We start from the raw sequence: 13,123 nt of genomic DNA, 5'->3' as shown, positions 1-13,123 counted from the left end.
AAGGTTTGTGGCAGAGAAGAAAAATGCATGGGATGTATATAAATTATCAGGTGACGCAGAAGCTTATGGCAGAGGCAGGTATAAACTAGTCAGTAATCAAGTCACAAAGGGGGTTAGGCAGCAAGAAATCTTTGGCAAAGGATGCAAAGAAAAACAGCAAAGAGTTCTTACTTATGTAAACTCTAGAAGGAAAGGATGAATCAGATTAGAGTACTTAACATAAATGGGTTGACTATTGATGATCATGCTCAGGTAGCTGATAAACTGAATGAGTATTTTGCATCTACATTCACACATGAGGAGTCATTCAATGATGGGAGTGCCAGAAGTTTATCAAATGCTAACAGGAAGCTAAGTGATTTTGTAATAACTGAGAGAAAAGTGGAGGAGAAATTGTTTACGTTAAACATAAGGAAGGCACCTAGGGTGGTCGGGATCTATCCAGTTATATTAAAGGAGTCAGCAAAGGAAGTAAGCAAACCATTAGCCATAATTACGAGAGCTTCCTTGGACTCAGCAGAGATCCCCATGGACTGGAGGTGTGCAAATTTATCACCAATTCACAAAGGGGGGTTCAAAAGGTAACACATGTAACAACAGACCTGTTAGTTTAACTTCTGTTTCATGGAAAATAATGGAATCATTGGTTAAAGACGCATTGCAGGATCATCTAGACAAGACTGCAGTAATAGTTAAGACACAGCATGGGTTTGTTAAAGGGAAGTGTTGTCTGACCAATTTGATTGGATACTATGATGTGGTCACAAAGGAACTGAATGTCAAAAATAATTTTGATATCATATACTTGGATTTCAGGAAAGCTTTTGATACTGTTGTACATGGAAGACTGCTGTACAAATTGGAGAGGTATAGCATTAAGGGTAAGTTACTACAATGGATAAAAGGATGGTTGAGTCGGAGACGAGAGAGAGTGGTTAGCATTAGCATTAGTAGAGGCATTTGATGCAAGAAAGCAAGCTTATGCAGCATCAGCCAAAAAAAAAAAAACCCACTTCCACTTCACCCCTCTGTTCGTTCAAAATACCTGTCCAGCTGAGCCTTAAACTTATTTAGGCTATCAACCTCCACCACAAGGGATGGAAGTCTGTTCCACCAACCAACCACCCGCTGGCTAAAGGCAAATTTCCGCACGTCTATCCTACATCTCTTTCCTCAATTTGAATTTATGCCCTCTCAGGTGATTTTTCTGAGCTAGAGGAAGAATCCCATCAGCATTGAGCATGCTTAAACCATTCAAGGCTTTATACACCTCTATCAGATCACCTCGCTGGTGCCTAGTCTCCAGACACTGTAATTTGCAAAACTTAAGCCTTTCTTCGTAAGAGCACCCCTTTGTTCCATTCACTAATCTTGTTGCCCTTCTCTGTACTCGTTCCAGCAGCTCTACATCCTTCTTGAAATGAGGCCTCCAGACCTGTATACAGTACTCTAGGTGTGGCCTGACCATTGCCTTATACAATGGAATAATCACCTCCGTATCCCTGCTGGAAAAATTCCTGTATATCATTGACAATACTCCATGAGCTACTCTTGCAGCCCGTCTGCACTGCTCAGAGAACTTCATATCTGCCTGCACAACCACCCCCAAGTCCCTTTCATTCTCTACCACTGTCAGTGTAGTACCACAGAGTTGATATGTTGCTCTGGGGTTGCTGTTTCCCATGTGTAGTACTTTACATTTGTCAATGTTAAACTTCATTTGCCACCTCTCAGCCCATCTGCTCAACCTTTCCAGATCCTGTTGCAGCAGCGTAGTGTCAGTAGTGTCCTTGACAACCCTGCGAACCTTTGTATCGTCTGCAAACTTGGACATTAAGCTTGATATACCATCATCAATATCATTTATAAATACAGAAAACAATAATGGACCCAACACTGAGCCCTGAGGGACTCCACTAATAACATTAGTCCACGATGAGCAGTGTCCATTGATTACCACTCTCTGTCTTCTCCCCCTCAACCACCCCTTTATCCATAGCAGCAATTTGCCTCCAATGTCACACTGCTCCAATTTGTGTAGCAGTCTTCCATGTGCAACAGTATCAAAAGCCTTTCTAAGATTCACGTACATAATATCAAAGTTATTCCCTGCATCCAGTTCTTTTGTGACTGCATCATAGTATCCAATCAAGTTGGTCAGGCAAGACCTCCCCTTAACAAAACCATGCTGTGTCTGAGCTATAACTGAAGTCTTGTCTAAATGATCCTGCAGTGCTTCTTTAACCAGTGCCTCCATTAATTTTCCTGGAACAGAAGTTAAGCTCACAGGTCTATAATTACTTGTGTCAGCCTTTGATCCTCCTTTGTGAATTGCGGTCACATTTGCACATTTCCAGTCTATGGGTACCTCCCCTGAGTCCAAGGAAGCTCTCATAATTATGGCTAAGGGTTTGCTTACTTCCTTTGCTGCCTCCTTTAATATAACTGGATAGATCCCATCCACCCCGGGTGCCTTTCTTGTGTTTATCTTCAACAGTTTCTCCTCTACTTTACTCCCTGTTATTTCAAGATTCTGTAGCTTACTGCTAGAGTTGAATACACCTCTGGCATTCCCCTTGCTGAATAACTCCTCATGTGTGAATGTCGATGCAAAATATTCATTTAGTTTGTTAGCTACCTGAGCAGGATCATCAACAGTTGACCCATCAATATCAACTGGACCAATCTGATTCATCCCCTTCCTTCTAGAGTTTACATAAGTAAAGAACTCTTTGCTGTTTTTCTTTGCATCCCTTGCCAAGGATTTCTCGTAATCTGCCTTCGCCTGCCTAACCTCCTTTGTAACTTGGTTGCATATCAACTTGTATCTATCATAGGCTTCTGTGTCATGTGTTAATTTGTAAGTATCCCATGCATTTTTCTTCTCTGCCATATGCCTCATTAGTTCATCTTACATCCATTTTGGCCTAAACCTTGAACAATATTTCTTAGTTGGTATGTAAAGCCTAGTAGCTTCCAAGATAAGTTCTTTGAATGCTTCCCATTTTGAATTTGCTGTTGGTAACATCATCAGTTGGTCCCACTGTATAGAATTTAAATACTGTCTCAGTCCATCGTAGTCGCCTTTACGGAAGCAATAACCCTTCCCTTTACCCCTAATGGTAGTTACCTCTTTGAGTAAATCACAGATTTACTGGTTATCAATGGACACTGCTCTTCATAGACAAATGTTATTAGTGGGGTTCCTCTGGGTTCGGTGTTGCGCCCATTGTTGTTTTGTATATTTATCAATGATCCTGATGAAGGTATATCAGGTTTAATGTCCAAGTTTGCAGATGATACAAAGGTTGGCAGGGTCGTTAACGACAGTAAAGACAGTATGCTACTCTAATTGGATCTAGATAAGTTGGGAAAGTGGGCTGAGAAGTGACAACTGAAGTTTAACATTGACAAATGCAAAGTACTGCATATGGGTAGCAATAACCGAAGAGAAACATACCAACTGTGTGGTACTACACTCAGGGAGTTGAAAAGTGAAAAAGACCTGGGGGTAATTGTGCAGTCAAATATGAAGTTCGCTGAGAAGTGCATATGGGCTGCCAGAGCAGGTCATGGAGTCTTGTCAATGATATATAGGAATTTTGTTAGCAGGGACAGGGAGGTGATTATGTTATACAAGGCAATGGTCAGGCCGCGCCTTGAGTACTGCGTACAGGTCTGGAGGCCTCATTTTAAGAAGGATGTAGATTTGCTTGAGCTTGTACAGAGAAGGGCAACAAGATTGGTGAGAGAAATGAAGAGATCCTCTTACCAAGGAAGGCTTAAGTTTTGCAAATTGCAGTGCCTAGAGAGTATGCACCTGCAAGGTGATCAGATTGAGGTGTATAAGGCCTTGAATGGGTTGTGCAAGTTGAATGCTGATGGGATTCTTCCTCTTGCTCAGACTGAGAACCTGAGGGAGCACAGTTTCAAATTGAGGAAAGATGGTTGTAGAACAGAGGTCAGGCTTCCATCTTTTGTTGTGAAAGGTAATAGCTAAATACAGTTAAGGCTGTGCTGGACAGGACTTTGGAATGAATGGAGGGGTGAAATGGGAGTTTTCTTTTTTTTTTTTTGGCTGATGCTGTTATATTTTACATAACAGCTTCAGCCATATGTTACATAAGATTGCTTTCTTATCGTATGTCTCTACTAATGCTAAAGCTACTGATATCTCTATAAAGAAGAAACAGCCAGACCCAATGGAATTCCCTGGTGATGCCCCATGCTGGAAAATCACCAGTGAAGGGTCAACCAAGATAGGAAATGCTTTCAGCAATCAAGTCAAACAGGCCACCAGTAGAAGTCAATGCCCGAAGAGGGATATAAAAATTCAGAAACCAATATACCTGCCTTATTAGGCAGAATAAGAATGTCTTGGCAATTACTTGTTGTTACCACTGTTATTGTTACCTTGGGGTGTGGTATACTGCATTGTTACCTTGGGGTGTGGTATACTGCATTGTTACCTTGGGGTGTGGTATACTGCATTGTTACCAATAAGCTGCCAAAAGGAGATACAGCCAACACTATGATTACTGTAGCTGGTCAGACTATGCATACCTGGGAGGAAACAGTTAGAAACATATTACATGCTCTGTTTCCAGATGACAACAAATCTCTGAATGTTGTACTTACACCTGAACTGAAAATAATGACTACCAAAGTACTGACACTGAGCTACCTTTCACCACTGAAGAGCTAACTGCAGCTTTAAATAGAAATAAGAACAATAAATGCCCAGGAAATAATATCATTGAAATACAGATGCTAAAAGAACTGGCTAAAAATTTCTTAGATCACTTACTACAGCTGTAAAATTGTTTGCAGCAGGGAATTTTTCCCATTACTGGAAACAGGAAAATATCAGGTTAATTTTAAAAAAACCAAGAAAATCTACCTAGGGATACAAAATTTTACAAGGCAAAATTTTAATTTTGCCTTGTTGCTTGTCTTGGGCAAGGCGATGAAAGGATGATGCTACTCCAGCCAGACAGTCATTACTTGGGTGCAGCTTACAATCGCAAAACTGTTTTGTTTCAAGACAGGAAGCTCCACTGAGGATGTCACAAATTATATAATGATCATTGCCAGTAGTCCACAGGAAACCTACCTGCTTGCTATACACATTGATTTTGATGGGGCATTTGATGTGTTATGGTGACCCAGCATACTTCGCAGACTTTGCCATCCTGGAATACCTCAGAACTTATACAGGTGTATAAGTTCTGAGGTAGGCAAGTTTCAGTTCCTATCAATATCAAGTGTACCAATGTGATTCATCCCCTTCCTTCTAGAGTTTACATAATTAAAGTCTTTGCTCTTTTTCTTTGCATCCTTTGCCAAATATTTCTTGTAATCTGCTTTTTGCTTGCCTAACCTCCTTTGTTACTTGATTACAGACTAGCTTATATGTACCATAGGTTTCTGTGTCACCTGATTATTTATATGCTCCCATGCATTTTTTTTCTCTACCACAAGTCTCGTTAGTTCATCTGACAGCCATTTATTATTATTTTTATTATTAGCCATATGGTGCAAGGAAGCCTGAGGCTTATGCTGCACCAGCCAAAAAAAATTCCCGAGTTACCCTGAGAGAGAGAGAGAGAGAGAGAGAGAGAGAGAGAGAGAGAAGTAAAGGAGTCACCAAGAAAGAGAAGAATGATGATATCCAGCTCAGGAGCTGGATATCAACCCCATACTCACCAGATGTGAGCCCGAGATTATTTTAGGCCTAAACCCTGAACGGTATTTCTTAGTTGGTATGAAACGCCTAGTAGCTTCCAAGATTAATTCCTTGAATGCTTCCCATTTAGAATTTGCTTTTGGTAACATCATCAGTTGGTGATAATGTACAGAATTTTTAAACTCTCTGAGACCACTGTAGTCATCTTTATGAAAGAAAAAACCCTTCCCTTTACTCCTGGTAGTTACATCTTTAACACTGCTGTCCAATAGATTATATCAAAAATACAATAGTTAGTTACAAGCATATGTAGTATGCTGTATAAAAGATGAGAGGTGTTAATAGGAGTTTCTCAAGTTCACATTAATAAATTCACTAGGTATGCATATGAAAAATAATGAGTGTACATCTAAAAGGTAGGTCTTATTATTTCAGTTAATACAACAAAGCAACTGGTGCAACTCTTAAAATAGCATACTTGCTGCAGTAAAGTGATTATAATTTTATTGAAACTTTCTCTGGTCTAACTAATTGCTATACACATTCTAGACTTGATATATATTTTACCTGCATTTCTCGAAGTACTGGATGATCATCAGAATTAGGAAAAAGAACCTTCATTGCATAGGACTGATAATCTAGAAATGGAATTCCACCTGCTGTGAGATCGCTGGTCAAATCTGTCATTTCTGTCTGCAGCTCTGCAAAAGCTACAAAATGAAAAAAATAATAAGTAAATCATACAAAAAAAGAAAGTGATTTATATGAAGCAAAAATAGGGGCCTGTTAGTTAATTTAAAAATAGACATTCGGAATTATATTTTATATAGAGAGTGATAAGAAAATAAACTTCTGGTGCCTAGGACCTTAGATCCCTCAAAGCACTTGCGGGAAAGAGATTCTGAGCATATGCCTAATATTCCAATGTTATTAGAAAATATACTCAAGGTATCCAATGTTAGATTTACATAACTGTATAATTTGGATTTTCACCACTAAGTTGGCTATTTATTAATATTTACAAAGACCAAAGCAATCATTTCTATGAGATGACAGGAGTACAATGTGGAGAATCAGTGAAGTACAGGCAGTTCCCGCTTTACGAGTTCCCGGGTTTATGAGTTTTTTTTTTTCAACTATCAAGTATTAACAAAATTTAAAATACGATCATTAATTTCAAAAAATGAATGTTAAACATTCATAAATACCACATTTCAAACCACACGCATAGCTATACAATATGGTGCACCCCGCTTTATGATATTAATCTGTTCCAGAGACACCATCGTACGTGCAAATATCGCAATGTGAACCCAATAACACTGTTTTTCGGTAATTTGTCCCACAACCTCGGAAGTTTAAATTTTTGCTATATAACTCTGTAAAAGGTCGTTTTTATAGTTAAATTGTATTAGTTACCAATTCAAATCATTAAAATGCATTACACTTTCATTGCTATCATATGTTCTGATATAAGAACCAATTATGAATGGCTTTGTGATATTTTTCTAAAACACATTTCTGGAGGTCACGACTATAAAACAATAAAAACAATTTGGACTTTCCGGTTTATTGGGCTTTTTGGGTATTTTTGCAAATGCAATAATATCGAATTTACTACCTGCAAACAATTATAAACAGGTAGTAAACTCGATATTATTGCATTTGCAAAAATACCTATAGCTGGAATTGTGTGGATTTTCATGTTATTATGGTGAAATGTTTCCCCTTTACTGAAATCTTCAATCGCATAAAAAACATAAATTTTCAGAATCTTCTCTTCATTCCTTTTTTTTTTAAGCTTTGTAAACTTGTTATTCCACACGAATCTTGTTAGTTGCAATTTGTGCATTCTGTTAAAAAATGCTTATGCATGCTATTGAAATTTATAAAGAAAAGAGAAGATTATCTTGGAAACAAATGCCTCTTGAAGCATTTCTGAAGACGACGACCTTGTACAACAAACCGAGTGCTGAACCAATAATGAGTGATCAACGAGTGTCCATTTAGTCGACGACGATGATGAAGAATAAACATTCTTTAATATTTGTAAGTCATAAATAATTTCTTTATTATTATAATTGTGCTTGATTTTACAGGCTACATTTTAATTTCTTTGGATAAATCAATCATTGTTTAAACATAAACTAATTAACTAACTAATTTCATTGTTGAGAACGTAACCCCTATTTTTAACATTACGTCTAGGGGAAATAAATTCCCGCTTTACGAGCGCACACTAGGAATGAATTAACTCGTAAAGCCAGGAACTACCTGTATTAATATATGCAAGGATGCAATACTTAAACTGTACTATGGGAATATTTATGCATTTCTAATCTCCATTATGCCCTACATTTTTCAGAAAACCTGTGGGCAATTTGATAAAGTATGACCATGCTATAGACCACAAAGGATGATCTTGTACCAGTATATGGAAACAATTACTTTAACCTTCACTATAGTAAAGAAGTAGAAGAGCAGAAACCCAAAGGGTACCTACCACTAGCACAACACAAACTGGTTCTTGTCAATTGGGGGTCTGAGGAAGATTCTATAAATCACTTGGCATGTTTTTGCTTTACCTTGTCCTTGGAAATTTGAATGCATCAAATACCCAGGAAATAGTCTACAAGTTAATATAGTGCCTCCAGTTTATAGCCTGTTGTGAAGCTGAAAAACCTGGAATAACTTGTAAGAAAGTGCACTCCCTTCATCTGAGACTGGCTAATTACATATTTTCTTTAACATAGTTTAAAATGTGATGCCTAACAATTAAAAATTAATTAACTCAAAGGAGTTTCAAGTTCTTCAAGTAAATGATTATGGCATATGTCTGATTTATTGAGTTGGAATGGTGCAACATCCTGTGAACAGATGATGCATTTTTAGGTAGTGTGAACAAACAGACAAAATTACTGTCATTGGATCAGAACTATACCACATTACACTTGTCATTTCTTCTCCCACAACAAAAGTGAGAGTGAGGTGTAAATTAATTGACCAATTCATCTATGGTCAGTTTTCTGAGGAAATAACAACAAACATGTACCATCATAGGATAGCTGGAGTTTATCTATCCAGACCACTGTACAAGAGTAACTGGAAATGGTAAAAAGTTATCTTAGTGCAAAATGGTGCTCTACCACACACATACAGCAAAAGTCGGGGAGATTCTTTACAAGTATTTTTCTGAAAAGGTAATTTCCCACCACTTTCATGCATGCGGCTTTCATATTTGCCATTTAAATAAACCCTTACCAGAAATCCACTTAACACCAGTGAATTTCTGTATGGGATTACCAAAATTCCAGAGTGATAGAACTGAAAACAGCTTTAACCTGGTGGTAGTGGTAAAGAACCAGATAATTCCCTCTTCAAAATAACTGTTTTGCATTACTTATTGATTCATGGTTAACAGCTGAAACTTTCAGTACATTCATAAATATAGAAAGTTTTTATTTGTGCAGTTTTGGAAGTGAATTATTGCTTACTTGAAATTACCCATATAAAGAACCTGTAACGTATAATGCAACCATATATGTAACAATTTTTTGTCTTCCATTTCATTATGTTACTTTTAGTTTCAGTGTAACTTAAACAAGTATATTTCTCAACTTTTGGTTGGTGGCATTTGCTGCAGAAATGCTTATCATAAATAGAGGAATAAACAAGAAATTCCTTATTTCTTCCTTTTTTTATGACAAAACACCAAAAATGAGTGCATGGATAAGTTTCAATTTTCACATTTATATTTTTAATTGTAACTCCCATTTTTAGCAGAATCAACAAAAGTTTTATTTCTCTGAAAATAAATTCAGAGAAATTCCTATTCATTGGAGAAGTGCAAAAGTATCACCAATAAATAAAGGCAGTTCTAACAGTGGAGTGGGTAATTACTGACTGATCAGACTTTAGTTGTAGAGGAAATCATAGAATCAATGATCAAGAGTGCAGTATGAGTTCATCTGAATAGAAGTAGAATTCTGAAGGAAACATAGCATGGTTTTATAAAGGAAAATCATGTTTAACTAGCCAGGTTAGCTATTTTGACAGAGACCACTCAAGACTTGGATGTAGGCAATAGATTCAGCACTGTTTATTTGGATTCCAGCGAAGCATTTGACTCAGTCTCACATGAGAGGTTGCTGTATATTTACAGCTTCATAAAGTTTCAATCAAAAGTTAGGACATGTTGGAATCACAGGGAATATTCTCAGATGGACTGTAGGAGGCAGAGGAGGGAAAGTAGAGTAGAGTAAAGAAGAAAGATTTGGAAATTATGAAGTCTTCTGAGCACTGTAGATAAGAAGCAAGGAAGGCCCATTCATGGTGTTCTAGTCATGATTTATTGAATATTTTCTTGCAGAGATAGGAAAGTCATAGTAGTAGTAGTATTTGAGGTTTTTTGGCACAAGGGCCTCTTGGGCCATACTGTACCTGTTCATGATTTAGTTATTACTAATTTCACGTTATTGTGATTAGATATAATAATACAAATTTATGTGTTTTAAATATTGAAACAGTCCCTCCAAATTTGCTTTATTACCGAGAATATGTGATATGTATGTTGGACAGGGAGCTAGAGGTGGATTTTCGGACAGATGAAAGTTTGGGACATTAAATGAGAATATGTTTTATTGTTAGGTGCAACTGGCAAAAGAAACAGAGGAGAATTCTCTCCCAGCAGCAAATACAGATGAGCTGGATGTGAATGACCAATGCAGAGCCTTGCCAGAATCACTTCTTGTCGTCTGCTTCTCCTGAAACTAGATGACCACTGTTGTGGCTCTCTTTTTTATCTGCAACAGTTAATTATTAATTTGAGTTTGTCAGAGATTAGACCATTGTTTTCTACACATTTTTTTATAATGGATTTGTAGTCAGTGTAGGGCACTTTCAGTTGAGTGGAAAATCCAGAGTCAGGATGTTTAGCAGCAGCATCCACATGTTCATTACCTGGGATGCCAACATGGCCAGGGATCCAGCAACTTTCTGGTTGTCTGATAATAAAATAATTTAGGCCTGATCTCTTAAAGAATGGGGTGAGAGGGAGAAAAAGTAGATTGAATGGCAGTGATTGCACTTAAGGAGTCTGTATATATAAGATATTGCTCAATATGGAAGTTGTTTATGTTATCTACAGCTAGTTTTATTGCAAATAATTCTGTGGTATAGATACTGCATTCAGTAGGAAGAGATACAACTATTGAGAAGGTGGAAGAAACTGCTGCAGCACTTACAGCTGCATCTGTTTTGGAGCCATCAGTATAAATATGTACTTTCTCTGAGTTGGCCAAGGAATGCGATTTGTGCAGCTGTTGAAAGGTGCTATTTGCCAGGGAGGATTTTCCCCATCTTAAAAAGAAGTTGTCACAGAGAGGTGAGAAATCAGTCCAGGGAGGTTCTGGGGTAGCAAGGTCTTGGAATATGTTCTGAAAGTTAATATCCCAATTGAGTACGAGTTCTTGCAACTGAAGCCCCGTGGGGTGATTTTCATTGGGTTTATTATAATATAGCATGGTTAACTGAGGGTCGAACAAGTACTGCTAGCTGGGGTGGGATGGATTACATTTAATCTTTGCTGCATAGTTACACAATAAAGTTTTTCTCCTGAGATGAAGAGGAGGTTCATTTGCCTCAATGTATAGGCTGTGAACTGGGGATATTCTGAAGGCTCCCACAGTTATCCTAAGGGTGCTATGCTGGATGGTGATTAGACGTAATAGGGAACTTTTCCTTGTAGAATCATAGACCAGTGATCCCTAATCCAAGCATGATCTTATTAAAGCTCTATAGAGATGTAGGAGAGAGCTTCTATCAGCAGCCCAGGACATAGCGGAGACAGCTCTTAGGATGTTCATAAGCTATAAGACATTGTGCAGTTTGCTGCCGAAACATCATTAGGCGATCTGAACCAGGTACCCTCATTCGGTTAACTTTCCATCCCTTCCCTTGGCAGGGGGATGGTACCCCCCTGCCATCCCCTATCTTCACCTGGTGAGGCATGGGCCTGCCCCACCGACTTTTGGGATTATCTTCACTATTGATCCCATATTTCTGTCTTTCACCCCCTAGTCTTCAGTCTCCCTTCCCTCTCTAGCTATCTTGTGACTAGCGTTTGACCCTTGTCAAAACTATACAAGCCTCACACTAAAAAAAAAAAAAAAATAACTCTACCCCGCATAGCTTAATATCTCTTTCAGCCTGACCCAATTTCTAGTGTCCCCCCCACCACACATTTTTTTTAAAATTTATTTATTTATTTTTAATGTTGATGAGACTGCTCTGTATTGGAAAAAAATGCCGGATTGAACGTACATTGCCAAAGAGAAAAAGCCAATGCCATGTTTCAAAGCTTCAAAAGATAGTGCCACGCTCTTGCTTGGGGCTAATGCAGAGGGAGATTACAGATTAATACCACTGCTTGTGTACCATTCTGGAAATCCTCATGCATTTAAGGGCATCAATAAAGGCACCCTACCCATGCATTTCCAATCGAACCAGAGAGCATGGACAACAATATCATTTAAATATTGTTGTCCATGCTCTACAACAATAGCATTTAAACCAATGCTATTTGAGGATTGGTTTAAATGCTGCTTCATTCTCGAGGTTGAAAAATATTGTAAAGACATCGACGTTGCTTTCAAGATTTTGCTTCTATTAGATAATGCTCCTGGACATGCTATGCATCTAGATGATTTCAATTCGAACGTGAGAGTCATATTTCCGCCAAACACGACTTCACTCATCCAACCTATGGATCAGGGTGTTATTTCCAATTTAAAAGCATACTATTTATGCACAACATTTGCTCAGGCATTGTCTACAGTAGACAGTGAGAAAAATTTTACATTAAGAGACTTTTGGAAATCTAACAGTATTTACCACGCCATCTTAAACATTAATAAGGCCTGGGCAGAAATTAATAAAAGTTGTTTAAATGGCACATGGAAGAAAATATGCCCATGGTACGTAAAAGGCTTTGAAGGATTTGAAAAAGACAAATCATATGAAGAGGTTACAGATAAGATTGTAAAGGTTGCAGAGCTACTTCAGTTGGAGGTTGATGCCAAAGACATGGAGGAGTTACTAGAGGAAGAGAAGGAATTATCTAATGAAGAACTTACTGACTTGCAGGCAGCGATAGTGAAAGAAGAAAATGCTGAAGAAGCTCAAGATGAACCAAATGAGGAGCCGAGATGCTTCATCACCAGAGAGATGGCAATGGCATTTTGTGAAATTACATCATCAATGACAAGGTTTCAGAAGATGGATCCTGACAGTGAACGATTCTTAAAAGTTAACAGAGGGGTGAATGACATGCTTGCTTGCTACAAAGAAATCTACAATGAAAAGAAAAAAAGCCACCGTCCAGTCATCCTTTAATATATTCTTTCGTAAGGTTGAGCGGCCGACCCCTTCAATATCTCC

The 13,123-nt window shown here is 38.0% G+C and overlaps 1 protein-coding gene across 2 annotated transcripts in view; it reads right to left on the bottom strand.

The window, feature by feature from the left end:
* The window catches only part of LOC150080687 (plexin-A2-like), a 1,379,917-nt gene that overhangs the window by 293,746 nt on the left and 1,073,048 nt on the right, over positions 1 to 13,123 (bottom strand). For both annotated transcript variants that reach the window (XM_090381876.1, XM_090381877.1), the window contains one exon: positions 6,254 to 6,396. In XM_090381876.1, the coding sequence (XP_090238002.1) occupies positions 6,254 to 6,396 (143 nt within the window). The remainder of the gene's footprint in view (positions 1 to 6,253; positions 6,397 to 13,123) is intronic.

Source organism: Mastigoproctus giganteus, chromosome 9 (assembly GCF_048544385.1).
Source record: "Mastigoproctus giganteus isolate SK-2022 chromosome 9, ASM4854438v1, whole genome shotgun sequence".
NCBI lineage: Eukaryota > Metazoa > Arthropoda > Arachnida > Uropygi > Thelyphonidae > Mastigoproctus > Mastigoproctus giganteus.
The sequence above is the reverse complement of the archived record's forward strand: the minus strand, read 5'-3'. Positions and strand labels throughout refer to the sequence as shown.